Source organism: Pomacea canaliculata, linkage group LG1, assembly GCF_003073045.1.
Source record: "Pomacea canaliculata isolate SZHN2017 linkage group LG1, ASM307304v1, whole genome shotgun sequence".
NCBI classification, from domain to species: Eukaryota; Metazoa; Mollusca; class Gastropoda; order Architaenioglossa; family Ampullariidae; genus Pomacea; species Pomacea canaliculata.
In genome coordinates this window covers 35,061,749-35,082,425 of record NC_037590.1, presented here as the reverse complement: position 1 = coordinate 35,082,425, position 20,677 = coordinate 35,061,749, and the positions used below count along the sequence as shown (strand labels likewise).

The 20,677-nt window shown below is 43.5% G+C and overlaps 1 protein-coding gene across 3 annotated transcripts in view; it reads left to right on the top strand.

Annotated features, from left to right (window-relative positions):
- LOC112553445 (iroquois-class homeodomain protein irx-1-like) overlaps positions 1 to 20,677 on the top strand; it is a 123,874-nt gene that overhangs the window by 90,471 nt on the left and 12,726 nt on the right. The window contains exons 2-6 of one of the 3 annotated variants that reach the window (XM_025220702.1): positions 6,976 to 7,132; positions 7,357 to 7,528; positions 14,844 to 15,049; positions 16,559 to 16,759; positions 17,468 to 17,609. In XM_025220702.1, the coding sequence (XP_025076487.1) occupies positions 6,976 to 7,132; positions 7,357 to 7,528; positions 14,844 to 15,049; positions 16,559 to 16,759; positions 17,468 to 17,609 (878 nt within the window). Of the gene's footprint in view, positions 1 to 6,975; positions 7,133 to 7,356; positions 7,529 to 14,843; positions 15,050 to 16,558; positions 16,760 to 17,397; positions 17,610 to 20,677 lie in introns of those variants that run through there. The other 2 variants (XM_025220785.1, XM_025220865.1) reach the window with 2 other exon arrangements.

Below are 20,677 nucleotides of genomic sequence, written 5' to 3'. Positions count from 1 at the left end.
GAGCATTGTTCAAACAGAATGTCAAAGTATCTCAGTTTTCCCTTGTGTGCAGTTCATCTGCATCAGCTAGTGTCACAAGAGCAGTGGCTGGATAATATTAATATTCACCTCTCTCTCTCTCGACCTGCGTGTTTTTTTGTGTGTTCAATTATGTACTTTAGTGTGTGCGTGCGTGCGTGCGCGTGCCTGAATTTTTTTTTTTATTATTATTAACTTGCCATTATCCACTGGTTTCAAATAACCTGGTAGTACTTTGAAGGTCCTGAACTCAAGCTGCATCACATGGTTCAGAAGTTTTTCCTGAACCATCAGCAAGAAAAACTTCATCCCATGTCGGTCGAGAACTCTCTTGCTAGTGCCACTCCCACAAACACGCGCGTACACGCCCTCTCACACGCATTCATTCACCATCTGCACATATCTAACCCAATTTCGACATTTTTGTTGCTGCTGTGGCTGTTGTTGCTGTAACAGGTGGAGTAGGTGTTTGCTGCACATTGTACCTGACTGTGTCAAGTGCGTTGACTCCCATCTGACTCAGTAAGACTCGAGATCGACTCGATATCCTCCCAGCTTCAACAGACAGACGTTTACACTACCATGAAACACCTTCCATCTTACTGTTATTTCACACCGTTAGCAGACCAACTAATTCGACCATGTGATATAATTTAGCTAAAAGACCCTCTAAACCGGATTTTCCTTTTTTCTTTCTTAATATGCATCTATGCAAAGTGACATATTTTCCTTTCTACAAAGTTTTTCTTTGAATTTCCTTGTGTCTTTATTTATTAACCCCAGCATGCTGTCAGGACAGTAAACTTCCTGTCCTAACGAAGGTCAACATGCAGAAGCTGAAACTATCCTTCCATCAAACATAAATAATTAATAGGCTCATCGATTTTATTTGTTCTTCCTTGATAGCTCAGCTTCAGGCTGTGGAATAATCCACAACCAAACGACAGAACACAACGGACACATGTCCCACGTAGTCACCGTTGATGCCAGAGCTGGTGGACGTGAGCGGTTGAAGCTGCAGCCTGGAGGCAAACTTCAACTAGCGACTGAGGCGGCTGATGACGATTACAGTACATTTGCAATGACAAGCAGGAGATTGTATGCGACAACACACGCGATGGGCGGCGTAAACAATTAGCGAACGAGTGAAAAGTCTTGTTCTGTGTGAAGATGGCCGCGATGCGCAAATCGGTTTTAATGGGCGAAAGCTCGCGTGAGAACGGCATTGTGGATGGAAAAATCATGTCAGGGTGTGTGCATGTGTGTGTCTATGTGTGTGTGCGTGTGTGTGTGTCTATGTGTGCGTGTGTGCCTATGTGTGTGTTTTCTCGCGGGGGTGTCTTTCTGTGTGTAAGGGTGTATGTGAGCTGTCTGGTCCATTACAAAGCTCGTTTGTCTGGTAAAAAACTCTAAACAGTCCAAGGTAAACAGCTATGGACATCAAGTATCTACATATTTATTTCGAGGTTAGTTTTCCTCTGACTGACATTAAGTGCTTACGAGGGACATGGTCATGGACCAGATACGACATGAAGACGACTTCATCATCTGTTCACAGTCCTAGTCAGTGCTTGTTTTACACCAAGAAAACCTCAACTATTTACTCTACATCCAAGTTAGTCTTAGATAAACACATGCTTACGGCCTCAGACTTTTGACTTTATGGAGTCTTAGTAAGCTGAACAATTGTGATATAGGGACAAGTTGTCTGGTAATATTTCTCTGTCAGGCAACCAATTTTGAGGTTGTGTTAGCCAGTCCTGGAGTTATCTCCCCACGTCTGGTGTGCCAGACCATTAACCGCGTTATTTTAATGCATTTTGTTACACTTCGTTACTAATCTACATATGTATGTGTGTGTCGTGCCTGGCATGGAGCAGGACATCAAAGAGTCATCTTTATCAGCAAAGCTCGCTGCAATAGCAACATCGTCGCCTGATGCACAATTGGATGTGACAGCTGACGGCAGCCATATCGGAGAGCGGGTCCTTAGTGAGTCTTGTAGGCGCGCTTGTGATTACCCTGGTGTTTGCTGATTGTCCTCCATGAACGACAGACGCCCGCCATTACCCGAGCGTTAAACCTCCGCTCCTCATCAGCTCCCTTTCTTCTGGCGCCGGTGGTTATTTATTTTATTTTCTTTTTTTTTTTTCCATCTGAATCAGGCAGACATTCCACCAGGATTGAGTGTTCAGTAAGTGGCATTTAATCAGCGAGAAATCGATGCTATAAAAGGTGTATTGCTAATGCCCATTTTGTTTACCTTCCAATCTCTTGGCAAAGACCTGATGAGAAAGGGAAGGCGGTTGTTTCAAAGCAAACAATTGGATATTGATCAAAGCAGACGACGATGGAAGGAGGTAGTCAGCTCAATGCCAGGGGAAGGATTGTGTGTGATACAATTGTCTCTCGATTGCCTTGCAGGACGAGCTGGCCGCACAAACTCTTAATGACTCTGAAGAGATTGAGTGTTCCGGTCACTAAGGCTTCATCATAATAATCTTGACAAAACCGTAAAAGCTGGAGGTGTGGGCCAAAGATATTTTGTAAATTGCGGCGGATAATTAATATGGAGCGAGGCTTGAACTTTGAAAGGTTTCGACGTTGTGGCAGGAGGTCTGATGTTAAACGAAATCGGAAGGAAATTGTCAACATTGTTTTGAAATTTTGTCTCGAAACCCGGTAAATTTAGTAATGACCCCAGTGTTTTATTAATGACAGGAAAATACGAAGTGTTGTGAAAGACTAGTCTTATGTCTTAAAGTTTTCCGGTTTCATAAGCTGTAGACATTTTTTTTTTGTGACCACGATTTTTAAATTTGCCACAGAATGTTCACTGAAAAAATCTGTGCAATGTGTCGATAATGGCCGTATGTCAACGCGCGATGTTTATTAATGTGTGTTTAAGGCAGTAAATCTTTGTCGCGGGTTTTTTTTTTTAACTGGTCCCCATCCTCAAGACTAGTCATGCTTCCTGCATATCACGGCTTTAATTATTGACACTCATGTCAGTTACATTAATTTGGCTTATTTTATTTCTCCACTTTATCCATCTGTTGTGTATTGAGCTCACCTTGGTGTGGAGGAATGCGCTGTAGAAATCCTATTATTTTTTATTATTATTCTTTCTAACCAAAAATGAAACAGAAAGATCAACCATTCCCAATAATAGAAAGAAGAATAATAAATTATCAAAGGAAGGGATGGCAACGCAGTGATTACAAAACAAGGCAGCATCATGGAAACTGCAGCAGCAGTACGCACGCACCAGGCCTTGCTCGGGTCAAAGGCCATTGACTGCATCACGGACATGCGGACGGAGGTACATGGACAGGATGGTGGTGTGTACAACCATGGTGTCTCCTAAGCCCTATTCGATAGTCACAAGTGTGTCAAACGTCTGTCGCAAGACCACGCGCACTTTTGTGTCCGCGACTCTGATGTAGTCGACGTTGCTAAGTAACCCACGGGCCCACGTGCTTACGGTGAGCTCAGGTTCAAAAGCGAACGTGCGTAAGACCAAATCGAAATTTAGAGCTAAGCAAACATATTTCTTCTGAAATGTTACAGTAAATAATTTACGTTGAAAGGAAGAATGCTTATTTGAAATTTGTTGCATTGGATAACCTCGGGTACCTAGAGACTGTTCCCCATCCAACCCCTCACCCCTACACGTAAACAAGTTAAGTAGCTGAAGGATGGAGTGGTTGTTGGAGGTGGGGGAGGGAGGAAGTGAGACAGGAGAGGATGTGAGCGGTGCCTTTGATGTGTTGCGGTGGCTGCGCGCTGGACGTCACTGTGTCGTCTGCTGCACTTGGACTACTTGACGTCCACTTCACGCTGCGGCCACCGCTTCCTCTTGCCGCGCGGCTGTTCGCCGACTGGCCACTCTCCTACACTTTGCCGTCGGCCTGAGAGCTTGTCGTGCGGCTATTGCTGCGTGCCAGTGCCTCACCTCTGACTGTCGTCACATGATCACACCCCCGACATTGCCTCCCCCTCCTCCCTCGACTACTTTTGTTCACCATCAGGGTCACTTCATCAAAACATAGTTTCCGCATCTCCCCCCGTCCTCTCCAACTCCTCCTCTTTCCTTTGGCCTTGAATTGCCATTTTTATTTTTTTTTCGGGAGGCTGAATGCCCTGGCAACATCCCCACAACACTTTCAAGGCGGTTTGGTTTGTCGGCACCGCTTCCACTTCAGGCTGTCCCTTGACAGCTTCAGACTCCCAGCCTCTTGAGGTGTCTGCGTTCAGACTGTTTATCTCACACTGCTGAAAACCAAGAGGGCTTCCCCATTCCTTCCCAGAATAAAGACAAGAGGGGAGTTGTGAGGGGGGAATAATCGCTAAAAAAGAGAAAAAAGTGCCGACCAGGCGCATTGTCTCCTTGCTATTTGTGGATCAGCATTACAAGAAACCAGGTTTCTTTGGTTTGACGAAGAGAGTTCCACACTAGTGTTAGATAGGAAAAAACTCAGTTGTTAGAAATGATGTTGTCAGTTCTTTAGACACGATGCTGTAAACTTTTAAGATGTCATACTTTTCACTTAATGTACTCATTTATTTTTCTGTTCAGTGCTTAGACATGATGCTGCTTAATCTTTGGATGTGGTGAGTCACTGTTCGGTGTCTCGGTGTTTGTCCTGGCGATGGTGACATAGCTCTGTATCTGAAACTTTTGCTCATCCATCTGATGGTAGAAACAAGTTGTTATTCCTTCGTTATTCACAGAAAGTTGTCCACTGGTCTTTTTTCGCAACTCCACACATTTTCAACTCAATTTGAATGACACCATCCATACACGAAACAATATAAAGCCTACTACAGCTCGCCACACATTATCAATTTATTGATCATACTTGTTTTATTTTGTCTCTATTGAAAAAAACAACAGAGCAATTATTGCAGATTTGCACTGACGTGTTTTCCTGCATTTATTGCATTTTGTTGCCATCAGTTCTTCAGCTCGTAAGCTCCAGACCCCGGCTTTGGAACATCCAACTAAACCTCAGCACACTCGTACGCTTGTCTGCTTAGCTCATCTCCAAAAATGGAGGGACCTCCTCTGAGGGAGATAATATCCAGGAAATACGCAGAAGGAACCGCCCGTAGATAGGCTGGCTGGTCGATGGACCGCACGCACCTTGGCCATGCTTCCGCATCCAGGGTTCTTCTCTCTCTCCATCCCCCTCACCTTACCTCCTTAACATCGATCCGCCTTTGGGGGATGGAGGATGGACCACCGAGAACAGGGCTGCAGCCTATGAAAGGCCACTTACTTCCAATCTGATGGAGAAGGACAAGAACGATGAGGTGGCAGAGAACGCCCGATAACCTCGGCCACGTTTTTCGGGTCGCGTTTCGGTGACCTTAGGAGTAAAATTGATTAGAAGAGCCAGTGAGGTCAGGCCTTGTGTGTGAGAGAGAGAGAGAGGAAGAGTTGGAGGAGGATAGTTATGTGTTTGTCGATGTTCTGGCGTTGACGAGGGACTCGCGTCCTGACGCTGATGAGCTGTTTAAAGGTTTCCTTCACTCGCTGCCCCGCGTGAACTGACGTCATCCTGTTGGCACCAAAGATGTCAAGGACTTGTCTTTATTAACCTCTCCACCGAGACCCTGTTCATCTGAAGTCCAAAATTTTTATTACACATGTCAAGCGGATGACTTCTTCTCGGTGCTCTTTCTCAAATTTGTAGAGAATCACGCTGTGTAAACGACACACACATTTGTATACATACGAACATGAACAAACGCATGGAAGAACACAAAGGTGTAAGAGTAGAAGAGATTTGAAGAGTATTTGAAAAGAAGGACCACAGTAGTGAAAGCAGCACGGTAATGAAAGAATTCCCGTTTTCATAGTCTCCTTTGTCAAGCAGGATCCAGAGTGTACGAGTGTGCAGACACACATACGTTTCGCTAGCAGGAAGACATTCATGGAGTGTTTTCAGGCTTTGTGTGTCCATGACCCGCATGCATGCAAGCAGCTATCACAAAGCCTTGCGACCAAGCCGCAGAGAAAGAGAGAAAATGTCAGAGAAAGAAAAAAATGAAAGGGAGAACGAGATCGTGTTTTTGAGGAAGTGAGTGAGTGTATTTTTGTGTGCGACAAGAATTCGCAAGTCCATATTTCGTCTTTTTCTCCTAGATAAGGAGAGAGTGAGTGACAGAGCACTAGCAATAAAAAAAAACTGAGAAAGAATGAACGAGAGAGAGAGAGAGCGCAAGTGTGACCACGTGCGTGTGTACGTGTTTGTATGTGTGTGTAGTGCGTGCGATACATGTTTGCTGGGCTTTCTGGGGTCACGCTAACGATGTGGCCACAGCGAACGCAGACGAAGAAAAAAAATCCTTTGTCTTGTGGGGTCCAGGCTTTTGCAGCAGCTGGATTCGATCCTGAAGAAGGTCCAATGTGTCTGACCCTAAGCACTCTGTTTTCGCCTTCTGTTGATCCGAGCTGTTTGTCGTGCAACAGCTTTTAATTTGTTTACCAACGACCTTTCCAAATGTCAGTTAAGTTCACGCGTTATGGCTCAATGACTCAGTTTGGATCATTTTGATATGATACAAAAATTGTTTATCTGGTTTTTCAGCTGTTGGCTGAATATTTCAAATGGTGTTTGCAAAATTTGGCGTCTGCGAAAGGGTATCGCCGTGAATGCCTTCTCATCGAAGGGTGTTAAAAGGACGAACAATTCTGTGACTTCTTGAATTACAAAGAATCCAAATGGAAAAATTAGTTTAAGTGTGGTGTGTTAATGATTATTAGATATTAATTTTATTACATTTCCATGTTTTATGACTGCGCATGAAAGCAATGACAACAATTTGGTAATGACCACTTCTGAGGGTTGGTGGAGTTGATCGAGAGATGAGCGTCAAGAAGAGTGGTCAGTCGATCTGTGCTGTGACAGACATAAACAGTGGGAGTTTTTTTTTTTCGTGATGTTGCAGGAGGTTCGTGCCAGAAAAGACTCGGCACAAGCGGCAAGCCCTGCAGGACATGACCCGGCCGCTGAAGCACTGGCTGCTGAAGCACAGGGACAACCCGTACCCGTCTAAAGCAGAGAAGCTTGAGCTGGTCTCAAGTAGTCAGATGACTTTAACACAGGTACTTTTTCTTCATCTCTACGTCCTTCTTCTGAACTCCATCTATCTTAGTCTTTGCCTCTATGTTGATGCTTAACAGACAGATTATATGCACGCACACACAAACACAAACACCGATTTTGATGGATTGGACTGAAACACAATGCATAAAGAAACCTGTGACAAGATTGTATGATGTCCTATCTCACCATCTAGTATCCTGGTCTGATCTCACTTTCTCTACAGGTATCTAATTGGTTCGCGAACGCTCGGCGGCGTCTGAAGAACACGGTGAAGCAGCCGGACCTGACGTGGGCCTCGCGCATCAAGCTGTACAACAGCTGTGTACAGGGCAACGCCGAGCTCTTCTCCCTCGGGTCCGATGACAGCTGCCTGGAGTCGGATGACGACATGCTAGGTAGGCAGGCAAGATGTCAGGTCTGCTGATATTGAGTTATGAGTGTGGGTGTGGAGCAGAACAAAGCAAGGCACCAATCTGAAAGCCCAGCTATAATCTCTACAAAACAAAAAAATTGCAAAAAAAAAAAAAGCAAGTCAACAATACCTGAAGCAAAAGCACAAAAAATAAATAAATAATATAAAGACATAAAATAAGCAAACAGGTGGCAGGTCAGATAATTTTTTTCTATGGCTTTGAAAACTTAACTCATATTCCTTCGAAGTTTATTGGCTTTGTCTATATATATATATTCGTACATACGTCATTATTAAAAGAAAAAAAATCCCAAACCCTAAGTGGTCCTCATTTCGTAATGAGATAGTCATTATAGCATACTTACACTGCTAATGGCACTCCTACAAGCTACACTTATGTTTACAGACAAAAATACTACTGAAAACAGTAGCATGACACAGGCCTAACAGTAAACATAAGCATTGCAGGCATTCATATGTATGTGAGAGAGAGAGAGAGAGTATGAGAACGACTCAAAGTGTAAAGAAGGAAGTGGAGAGACCACGTGACCACTAATGTTCAGTTTGAAGTGTCAGGCTGGCAGCATCAATGCAAGGTTGAAGCCATTTGTCACAAGACTAACATCGCCAGACTAGCAAGAAGCTGACAGATTGGAAAACGCACAGCACATAGAACCTCGGGGAGAAGGGCGGAAGATGGAAAGAAGGAGAGTAAACACGCCGGAAGTGAAGGGTCATGACGTGTTCTGGCGCATGTCAAAAGGCTCATTCTGCTGCCAAGCAAGGCCTGGCGTCTAGCAGGCTAGGTGTAGGAGCAGCCAGCATCTCTGTGCAAGCAGGACTGGACAAATACACTGAGTATTGCACAACAGTAGCGGGGGAAGCAGAGTGTAGTACATGCATTTTTTTTCAATTTTATTTATTTCCATGCTTTGCCTACTGGCATCACTCATGGGAAATAACAACAAGTAGAATAATAAATAATCTATAGCTTCTGAGATATATAGTGCACATTGATGGAAAATCCATAAATCAGCAGATAATTAAACAAATTGTTGATATAGCATTTCTGTTCACCTCTGTCATACGAGAGGAATGCGAGAGGGGGGAGAGAGAGGGAGGAGACAGAGAGTGCTTACGTACTAAACATCCTTTTGTGACCTTCCCTGCCCAAACACCTGCTAGTGTTACCTGTGTACAGTACTGTCAACATGCACGTTTTCTCAGAAAAGAACTGTGCAATGAATGCCAGTTCTAAAAAAATAACGGACTGACGAGGCTAGGTGAGGTGCGGAGTTGAAAGAGTGCAGTGCAGCTGCTCACCCCCTCAAAAAAAAAAAAAAAACCTGTGGGAGACAGCTGGCTGCGGTGTGGAGGGAGGTGAACCTCACCTTTGTTGCGGTGGCCACAGGTAGGTTTGAGACGACAGTTGAGACCTGCTGGCTGTAAACGTGAGCACAGCTGACAACCAGTTCAAAGCCTCAACATTTTCTCAATCAATCCTGACATATGTCATTGTCGAATTTGTTTCCCTTGATTGTTCCTGATGAAATTTTTGTTAGACGTTAATGTTTTAACTAACCCACACTATTATCAGTTTTCAGTTAACAAACATAATAATTTTTCTCCTTACTTTCCTTCTCTCCAAGTTCAGAAGGTAACCCTTACTCAAAAAAAAAACAACAAAAACAAAACAAAACAAAAAATAAACCCAACCAAACAAAAAAAAAAAAAAAAAAAAAAATAAAGCAAAAAAAAAACAAACCATATTATTTATATTATTATAGATGGTAGAAAACAGTGTCCCTAGTTAGAGTAATGGATCATTAATACATCACCAAGTGACTTCGATGACCGAATGTTACTGGTTTCTGGGTTCTTCACAAATCATCCTCGGGTGCGTGGGTGAGAGAAAATGAGAGATGACGTTGAGGACTCGGGTGGGATTACCCACACGGCGTTTCTGTCGCATTTTCTTGTTAAAACTCCTGGGAAAGGATAAGATGTTTATACGAGAGAAGTCACGAGATATAGGTAAGGGGGGATGAAGTGTGGGGAACGGGGTTCATCAGTGCTCGTGTACTGAGGACTTGTTTGACGACCTGCCATTGATAGCTTTGCCAGTTGAACCCCGGGTTTCCCAGCTCGCGACGTCAGCAGTTTGTGCACGTCCCATCTGGACTTGACGGCTCCAACGGGCGGGTGGGCGTATTTTTTTTTTCGTATATATTTTATTAGTCGCCGGTGAGTAGCAGGCCTGAGTCTCAGCAGCTCGAGGGCAAAGTCACTGTGGCAACCATAACTCCGAGTGACAAAATGATCAGAAAAGCTGTGTATTGCATACATAATCTTCTTGACACAACCAGTGAGGTCAGAGGTGGTCAAGCAAGGTTTTAGACAGATTGATGATCGTGCAAGAAAGAAGGGCGCCCCGGTGTGGATGGCGCGATGTGAAATCTTGGAACATTGGCCCTGCGTTAGTCGCAGTGACCGAGCTTTGAACTCTGTCCGAGAGAAAGGTTAGGATGTTATGGCTATGTCATAAACTTTGATCTCCTGAACCGAACTAAGAGGTCAGGGTTTGTAAATCGCATCGGCTTATTTCTATTTTATTTCATTAAAACATTATTTTATTGTTTTATTTATTCATTGCAATCGGGTTAATCTATACGACACACCGTGCTGATTCATTCCATCATGTCAGCTAAAGCCAATTGTTTTTCTACATTAATGTTCCTCACTCCTTCTGTCTTTTTTTTTTTCTTTCTTCACGCACACGAACATGCGTGGTGACTGGAGGACTCGGTCGGGTGTTGGGTGCATTGTATGATCTTGTAGGCAACATTTGTTTGAGTGCAAACACAACCTCCCCCACATGAGCACTAGAAGATATTGTGCAAATAAGACATTTCAGCTGTCAGGAAGCGTCAAACCACAGTTGGCAAAAGCTCGTTCACTGGGTGCATGTGAGGACTGGGGAGGTGAGGGGAGTATTGGGGAGGTGAGGGTAGTGAGGAGGCAATAATGGCGGTGGGGAATATCGACCAACTCCTCACTGGCCACACCGCAGGCGCTGGAACTCCATTTTTTAAATTTTGAAAAGCGAGAGTGTTGTTTATGATGACACTTTTATTGCTCCAGAACGAGGCAATGGCATTTAAAGGGGAAATGGAGAGTAAGGGAGAACAACACGACACGGCAGCGTCCACGGTCAAGATGGTCGTACGTGCATGACGGTGTCGTATGGGAGCGCGACTTAATCACTAGGTTTTGTGACTCCAGGTCTCACGGATAGAGTTAATCACGGGAAGATTATTTTATTCCCATAATTATGTGATCATTATCAGGAGATTTTATGTTTTGCACAAAACTGTCAGATTGATGGAATAGTCCGATGGGACACTTTGCAGGGTGGTTCACAATAAACTGACTTTTCAAAATATCTAGATTTTCATTCTTCTACACCTTTGAATAACTAAACTCAGCTAAGACTACTTTCTAGCATGTTCGTATAAGTGATTACTTGTCTGTCTGCTTGCATGGCGTAGTTCACATTCTAGGTCGTGGTCGGTGGCGTTGGTGGAGGTTCTTGCTGCAGAAGCATCACATCTCGATCAATGATCTCGTGCGCTATGAACTCGCTCTTAGATACGGGTGGTTGTCATAAGCTAGTGGGACACCTGCCTTATGAACATCTGTGCGGCTTTTATTGCCCACTAGGCGAGGTTAGCTGCACAGATTGCACGTGCAAAGATGGTGGGCAGCGTGGGTGTCATTGGTACGTCTGGCCGTCCATGTCTTCCTTAAACTTATATTAATCTGATAATTACATGTTTATATAATTCGTGTTTCACTTAATCCTTTACGTATTTATATAATACATATTTAATTTTATATTTATTGCAGTCTTAACACGAGATAATAAATATGGAAAAAGAGACAAAATTGATCTTTCATTCAAATACCGATTTCACTTATTTTAGGTGATGTCTAGACTAGCACCATCTCTTTTATCTGACAGGTGTAGTGAATATATTCAAGTTATTGTTTGTCCAACCGTTAAATGAAAGTCATAGGGGTTTTTTGGGATGACAGAACCTCCCCTCGAGAGATCTCGGCAATAAGCGTCTGAATTGTTTCCCCTTGTATATGCTGTTTGTTCCATGAGATTTATTTCCCCTCGCTGCAGTCCATCTGACCAAAACTTTTGATTAAGTCTGTTTGGTTTGTCAGATCAGATACATTCAGAAGGAGCCTGGATATTATTATTTCAGATGTTGTGTTAACATTATTTTCCCGAAAAAAAATGCAGAACAAATAGATTTGACTATACGTACCTGGAATTTTTCCATTAAAAATTTTATATTTCTGTTTATTTTTTTCTGTTTTTTGGGACATCTAGCTTTGTCTGAACTCTCCTAATAACATGTGTTGCTTTATCAAAAGTGCACGACGAACCTACCCCAAATTTAAACTGGTCTAGGCCAGTCTTTATACTCTCCTCCGGAAATAGAGACAGTGTAAAAGAGAAAAGCTTAGTATATACCTTCCGCGCCAAACTGGTTAAATAAAATTTAATGACCGCCAAGTCCTGAAAGTTTTTCACGTCTGTGCCATGTCTAAAATAAAATGAGAAAGAAGACGATACACAGCTACACTGCATGCATGCTCACAGAAAGACCAGACCTCGTCCCAAATTCCTTGGACTTCAGAATTGCATGCTTTATGTCCAGGAAGACATCTTGGCAGGAGTGGGTTCATAAAATTGTTAGAATCTAGATCGCATGGAGCTTTCTTTGCACAAACTACAGAAAGTACAGAACTTACTTCGTGGGAAAATTGTGAGAAACTGTTAAATAAAATCACATTTGCAGCAAAAGCATGGCATGGAGTACAAAGATCTGTGCGAACCTCCAGCAAACAGACGGAGGTGGCGGCCATGCCGCCTGTCGGGTGGTTTTGATAAACGCGTACATGCTGCGAAGTTAAGTGGAGTTTGACAAAGATGTACAGAGTCTCTTTCACAAACTTCTGAAAGCCATTGATTTATGGGTGAGTAGGACAAAGCATCCTTGTTGAAGCCGCGTTTAGTCTTGCAGAAACCTTTGTCTTCAACTTTCTTTCTTTTTCTTTTGGTCACGTGTTTCTTTTAAATCTGCAAACACTGTTCTTTTGTTACAATCTCGCCCCGTTTGACATGTCAACAACTCTACGGGATGTCATCTCACCATTATGTCACATACATTTTATGACAGGTCATCGACTTTTTAAAACATCGCTGAGAGAGAGTGGGGGAGAGATTAAAGGGAGGAGGAGAAATACACTGTTGGGAGAAGGAGAGGAAGGACAAAGCGATTACTTTCTATCTATCCATACACAACTACAGACAACAACATGCATATCCATACCAATCACCCACTCTCTCGCACACACCTGTAGGTCAACAATGCACAGTAACCGACTCCAAAACAAAGAATCCTCTCCTCTTCTTTAAATTTGTTGTTTCTGCAGAATCACAAAAAGACATTTGGGTACAAATTGCAGTCAGCACTCATCCGGTCTCAGTTTTCGGTTTGTATGTTTGGTTTCTGGGACCCCTTGAGCCTCCCTTCTCCGAAATCTTGGCTTGTCTTACCTCTCTCTCTGTCAGCAGCTTGTGGCGCCATTTTGGGAGGAGGATGGTTCGTGAGCAGCTAAGTGACGGGTGCGAGGCTGTGGCCAAAAGATTGTATCAGACAATTTATGAGAGCCATGAAAACGGAAGTCTCCAGGCCCCTGACGCATCACCAGTTTTGCTTCTCATGTCTACAGACACCTGTACCTCTTTTTTTTTTCTTCATTATGAACGATGTCTTTAACACACACGCACAGATCGCACGATAGCACGGAGGTGGGGTAGGTAAGATAAAGATATTCACAGCACTGGGAAGCTCGACTAACACGAGCTCGGATGCCTGGGAGATGTTGCAATTCATGCCCCAGTGATGGGCTGTTAATTTACTGTTTGCAGAACTTAAGCACCTGGCAGGCGCACCGAGAGTTAGTTCTCTCTTTGTGTGTTTAAAATATCCGCCATGCTTTTTTCGCACTCTCCCTACCTCTCCAACGATTATGAACAAGGATGTTGTCTAGTACATATCTTTGTTTTCTTCGTGGTTGCGCTTATCTGCCAAACTCGACACTCGCAGCTGTAGGCCTTTTTGCTTTTAATCTCTTAATTTTTTTTCTACCGGTAATGGTTCCAGGTAATTTCTTGAGGGATGTTTTCGAACCGCCCTCTCCTCCACTCTCAAAGGCCTACCCGACTCCGACATGAAATTAAGCTTGAAGTTGCTGGCACGTTAGCAAAATCTCGGGTGTTCGTCAGTGTAGTGAATGTGAAATGAATTGCATTTATGTTTTTTAAGAAAACGCACAGCGAGTTGTCTTTCGTTGCTACTTCTGACGTCACTTAACATTTCAGCCAATACGAGAGCTTTAAAAACATGCTCACAAAAGTTGCCCAATCAGCGAGCTAGGATTCGTGATGTCACGGAAGTGAGGTCTTAGCTTTTTTTTTTTTTCATGGTGAAAACATGTTCAGAGGGTCGTACTTTGTGAACAAAACAAGTGTGCACCCAGGAAATTAGTGTTTATTAATAAGTAAGATGTTGATTTAAACTGCTGGTGCACTCGGTTAGACTTTTAAATGCTTTTTTTTTGTCCGTAAACTATATTGTAGTTTCAGTTTACCTATGGGTCACAGGTATTTTAGATGTTTACTTCTTAATTAAGCAGCCGTGTAACTTTAAAAAACCCAGATCATCGGCGATGATGTAAATAGATGATGTTATAGACACAATGCTAGAGACCTGCAACAGACAGCAAATTTGATATTATTCAACAGTCGTGATGTAACAGACATTCCGCAATAGATAAGGTGTTATGGATTTTATATTAGACACGATTTGTAATAAATATTGAGTAATAGACATAATGTAATAAAAATTTAACTAATTTGGTGTTTATATCTGTTATATATATATGTGTCTTGAATCCTTGTTGTAACAGAAGGTCGATATGACAGCATCTGAATTTTTGAGTTTTGTAAGGATACAGCCAATTTTAGGAATACCACTTAAAATGAGTTCATTCGTGTGTGAGTGTGCTTACGGGACTTACCGTTAATAACTTATCACGTTACAAAAGAGAAAAAGCATTATTACATCCGCCATCTCGCCCCTCCTCGTTATACATTTCTACAGCTGCAAGTTCAGATTCGCTCCCGTGGGCTGAAACTAGGATTTGAACTGCTGCAGATCACAGACAGAGCGACACATTCCACGATGACGTCACAGACAGCCTGGCCTCGTCATCGCGCACAGCCACTCCAGACGTCGTGGTGGCGGCCCTCGGTTCCCGGGATGTATGCAGCACGACCCACAGCGGCAGCATCGGTAGCAGCAGCAGTAGCAGCAGCCTTAGCAGCAGTATACATCCAAATCAAAGCCCCAGTAGTTACCAGGTGAGTGAGCAGTGTTGGTAGCAGCAACACTGGAAGTAGCATAGCATCTGAATCATAGGTGTCTATTCCTTTTTTTTTTTTTTTGCCCTCGTCATTCTGTTGCCGCATCCATACCCCGACCCGTATGGGCTTTCTAAGTTTCTTTCTTAGTGTGTTTCCTCCAGCAACATTCTATGTATCGTTAAAGCTGAGCTTCCCCCTGTCTCCCTACAAACTCCCATTCCAACCTTGCATTTCCTTCTTCCTCTCCACCTCCTCTCTAGTCACTGCCCACTCTCCTCCCCACCTTGATAAAAAGACGGATGCTTTTAAAGGATTTTTTGTTGTTGTTGCTTTTATTGACTTCCCCGACCGCTTGATGCATTAGGATACATTAGCCGACACCCAGAGCGCAGTCACATGCAATGCTGCGGGTAGAGGGCGCTCAGACATCCCACATGCTAATGGGCGAAAGCTGAGTAGACTTCCGCTTGTGACCTGCGCGGTTCCATCGTGGACATGTACAGGTGGACTGCTGTCTGTCTGCCGAGACCAACGCTTAGCCTTCTTGCGAAGTTCTCCGCTGTTAGTCTCGGTGAGCCTAAACAATGAATGTGACGAAACCGGAAGCTTTGTATACACATGCCTCGTTTTAATAGTCAATCTGAAATGTGAATGAACCGGAAACTTTGTACCCAACTGCCTCGTTTTAGTAGTAACCGGAAAAAAATCGTCTGCAAGCAGTCCAGTAATACAACAAGTTCGTGGTTCGACCGTTGAAGGGTCCTGACGACTGAGAACATCAGCTCTCAATTTTAACGCGAGATCTCATTCTGTGTGCTTTTTCTTGTTTAGGCTCCGGAGCTTAGTCGAAACCTTTAAACTGTTTTGTAGAAACTAATTTAGAAGTAATTTTGTAAACTGCTTTCCAGCTTTTCAAAATCGTGCGTAGAAACTGTTTTCACTTAAGACCTAATGGGTTTAAAATTCGAAACATGTTGTGCAACTGAGCCGAGGAGTGTAAATGGCAATAGCTGTCGTCTGCTTCAAAGAAGTGTGACATTTGACTAAACTGCGAGTGTTTGTCTAGCTGGAAATAGTTTGATAAATGGAAAGTTTACAGAATTCCGGTGGAAACAGCCATAATAGTTGATTCTTGGGGATGGAGGTTCACTCGACCAGAACTGATATAACGATAGAGACTGTAAGAAGAAGGAAAGCGATTAAAAAAAAAAAGTTTCTAATCTGGTTTCAAAAAAATAACCATCTAAGGAAAAGAATATGTTTACAATGTGATTGGTGTTTAAAAAATTTTTTTCCACCGTAGTCCTTTGACCTCACCATTCGGGTCCTGCTCACCTTCTACCTCCCTTCCCCACTCTCTCCTTTCTCTGTTCTCTCCCCTTGAATCTTTCTCGGTGTTACGTGTTTGTATTCGTTTCTTGCCTCATAATCGTTTGCAAGATTTCATCTTAAAACAATGCAGCGTGAGACAAATAAAACACATGTATGAAGTCTGTTTTCATCCAGCAGATGAGGCATCAACAGCAGCAGTTTTATCACCACCACCCCCATCAGAATCAGCAGCAGCAGCAACAACAGCAGCCGAACAGCACGTGCGGCCCCGTGACTGGCAGCCAATACCCAGGTGTCGACATGGATACGTGCGCCAGCTTCCCTAAATACAAACACTCCATCCTTCATCGCTACCTCAGTGACGCCCACCACCAGGTATGACATCATCAACAGAAACCGTTTCCGTCAGCCTTCATTTTCAGATGGCAGACTTTCATCCCTCCCCACATTTTCCTCCGACTCTCTTTTTCCTCCCTATTGGAACTTATCTTTCACAAAGTTGCCAACTAGTGAAGGGAAGAGTGAAGGTTCTGGAGGAGAGCTGAAATGTGGAAATGTCAGAACGAAAAGGAAACTGAAAGTGAAGACATTTAAAAAAAAAAATAAAGTTTAATTTTCACTTTTAAGTTTTGCTGAACTCAACAGTTTGCATTGGATATATTGATGGTAGACCTCTTTGAGGTTTTATATATACAAAGCCAAGCCCAGTCTGCCATGACCTCGATGACAACCATCAGGCATGCGCAGAAAACGTTTGCAGGAGTTGTTCGTATACCACTTTTGATACACAGTGAGTCGCTCAAAAGAAAAAAATAAATAAAATGTCGAATAAAACAAAATTTAAAAAAAGTGTTTGATCAGAAAAATCCTTAAGGTGCAATGCACGGAAAATAGTGGATGAACTTCAAACTAAAGTTCTAGAAGGAAGACAGTCGGAAACTGTCCGCCATCCTCTTTACATCTTGTACTAGTGTCGAAGCAGATGTTTCACTGCTGGAACATGCTCGTTGCAGACTTGAACTTTGATGTCGCTGATGACCACGTTCATTGCAGCCCACAAGCTAATGAACATGCTCGTTGCAGCCCATTATCCTTGATGAGGACGCCGTGGCCAAGTCACGTGACCGACATCACTCGTCGTCCACGGGGTCACGTGACATCGAGGACATGTCGACGTCGTCCGTGTCGTCACCGGCACACGAGACGCACCACGACACGCAAGAAGGTTCGTTTTCTGTGTGCTTCTGTGTTTGTGTGTGTGTGTGAGTGAGAGAAGGGAGAGGAGATATGAAAAGATAACATTTACTTACCGCAAACACTTTGTAATATACCTACCTACAGTTTTGAAACCAGAAAGATTATTTCTAACCCTGTGTTCTCGGTGTTCACGGACTCTCCTCCCTGCGTCCCACAAAGCATCAGTAAATTCAAAAGTAAGGGGTACGTTAAGCAAGTGTGAAGGACAGGACACAAGCCGGTTGGGGAGAAAAAATGTGTCAGGTACACGCTAGGTTTTTTTTCTTCCTGTGAGATTAGGCGCAGAGAAAATAAATGGTTTGGGGATACATTCCCACGTCTTTGCACTCGTCACAGGGATTCATCTTTCACGAGATGCTCGAGCTTATGTTAAGTGGGGAACATAAAAGCATCGTGACAGGAAGATAAAAAAGTCATTTTCTTTTAAAGCTGAAAGACTCTGCAATTTTTTAATTAGAGCGATAAAATTTAAAAGCTAAAAAAAAAAAAAATTAAATAAATGTTAAAATTCAAAAGCCGGAAAATAAGTTTAGTTTTACTCCCAATCTGATAAAGTTTGAAAGGTATTTAATTCTTCTGCATTTTTCCTCCTCTATTCCTTTTTATGATTGGTGCAGACGCATTAAACTTCAGCATGCTTATCTCGGGATGTAAATTATGTGAGATGCTTAAGGCACTTACATAATAAAACTGGCATGCCTGTGTACAACTGGCAATAAAATTGTCAATCTGCAGTCGTCAGTAGAAGTGCCCGAGGAACAGAAGGTCCAGACAGGACGCCCTGTACACTTGGCATTTTGCTTCTTGTCGACCAGAATCTGTTAACTTGATGAAAATATCGAAGCGAAATGACATCTTAATTCAAAGTTGTTTTTTTAATAAAGAGGTAGAATTTATTTATTGGACTTTCCGTGAGTTAAGAAATGATTGCGAGAGAGTAGGGAGATGTTTCAAGATTAAACGGTGAGGCATGGAGGAGAATCATTTCCCACAGAACACATCTGGTGCAGGAGGCAATAAAGGGAATGCATCATCATAAAATGTCATGTGCGTCCTCATCACATGTCGTGTACAGAACTCGGGAGCCCAATGGTTGATAGGCTTTGGATCCCCACTGAGAACATCTGAAGTTCATTTTCATCCCCAGCAGGTCACGACGATGGCAATTAAAACCACTTTGAGATTTATTGGAAGTGTAGCGCCTCCATATCCCTCTTCTACTTTCAGTTGACAGATTCTTTGTTCTCTAAATATTGGTCCATTTCGGTTTGTTCCGTTATTTGTCAAAACCCCCTTTTTACGAAGGAGCCTATTGTTATCAGGGAAAGCAAATGTATTTCTAGAGACTTCAGACTATTTAAATGATTTTCACTTCCATGTGATACGTTCTGCCGTTTTGCTTTACACAAAAAGTTTCATGTGGAATACACAAACTTCAAATCGAGTTCGATTTTTTTTCATGTTTAATAGGAAAGTTTTCGCGCTTTACCTTGCCTTTGATAACCTTCCCTTACCTACACTTACACACGTAGGTTCCCGTGCAAAACAAGCTTCGTGGACCTGCAACGTCATCACGGCAGGCAGCTCTCGTGCAGGTCACGTGGCTAGTTAACACAAGGACCGCCATTGTTGCTTCCTCGTTCGCTTCGATGACCGTAACGAGGTTAATTAGGGAACCGCGGCACGCCTGCTCCTGTCTGGCCAATCTCTCGTCCACAGCCGCCATATTGTGACGTCAACTGCCTGGAAGGCGCGCGGGCTTTCCCGCCGTTTGGTTCTGGAACCGGAAGACCAGTGGCAATGTCTAGGTAGGAGGAAGGTGATGAGGAAACATTGCCTGTCTTCCCCTCCCTCCCTGTTCTCTTACCCTCCACCTGCTTCCCCTCCTCCCTCCCGGGACTGATCCTGGGAGTCGCGGCGGACCGCTGGTCTCATTACCAGGAAAGGGTTTCTCTCTGGCAGTTATCCGCGCCTGCGGCCTGGGGGCGGACCTCGGCTTACACAGAATGTCCATGGAGACTGTCAGGCCTCCAGTACAACAGTGTCAAGGGGGAAGTGCACTGGACTGGGTTGTGATGGGGGGAAAAAAGATTCTGGGGAAGGGGAGACGCTGGCCATTAGTTGACCGTCTGTGAGAGGACAGTTGTCGCCCTGTTGGGACGCTACCCGGAACAAAGTTCTCTTGTCACTGCTGACCACTTCCACAACTTCATTTCTGTGCGCCCACCTGTCTGTGTGCACCTTAAGCCTCAGTATTGTGCTGTGGGTTTGCGTCAATACGTTGTAGTTCTCAGTTCCGGTCGGTGAGTTTTGTTACAGGGCCCTGCTCCATCTGTCCGTCCGTCACGGTAAGCTGTCGAGTTGTACAGCATGTGCTGCATCATGCTGTGTCGTGAAGGGAGTTCAGTAAGTGCACACAGTCTTCATCTTTTTTTGTCTTCTTTCTTATTTCCTTCCTTAATCACATCGCCAGATAACAATTCGTCTGCTCATGACGTCCAGCTACCTCGAGAGCGTCCTCGTCTGATTTCTTCCGCGCGTGGCTCGGACGCAGCTCAATGAGTGGAGAGGGAGGGAAAAAGGAATAACACCGACAAGCTTGACGAGTTTGTCTCGTCTGTATCTCAGTAATAAGGAAAGGAAAAGGAATAACAATGATAATGATAGATGTGAAACACACACACACATGTTACACATTGAAGTACAATTCGTTTTACCGGACACGATACACAGTTTTGATGGATGTAGTTTGGCAAGATGCAAGACGGAAGAGCAAGAGCAATGCACTTTGACCTCTGTTTCCGTGTTGACTTTTTCATTACACGTCAGTGTTTGTAAAGGCGTTACATCCTTCATATAGTTTATAGCAGTTTGAAATAAAAATGTTATTTATGCTCCAGAATACTATATACCGCTCTCAGTCTGTAACAAGATTAGATAAACACATCCTCTCTCCCGTCAGTCAATCCATAGACACTCATCTGCCATCAGTGCTTTCTTTGTGGGTGTACAAAATGATTTTTATTTTCCTCTCAG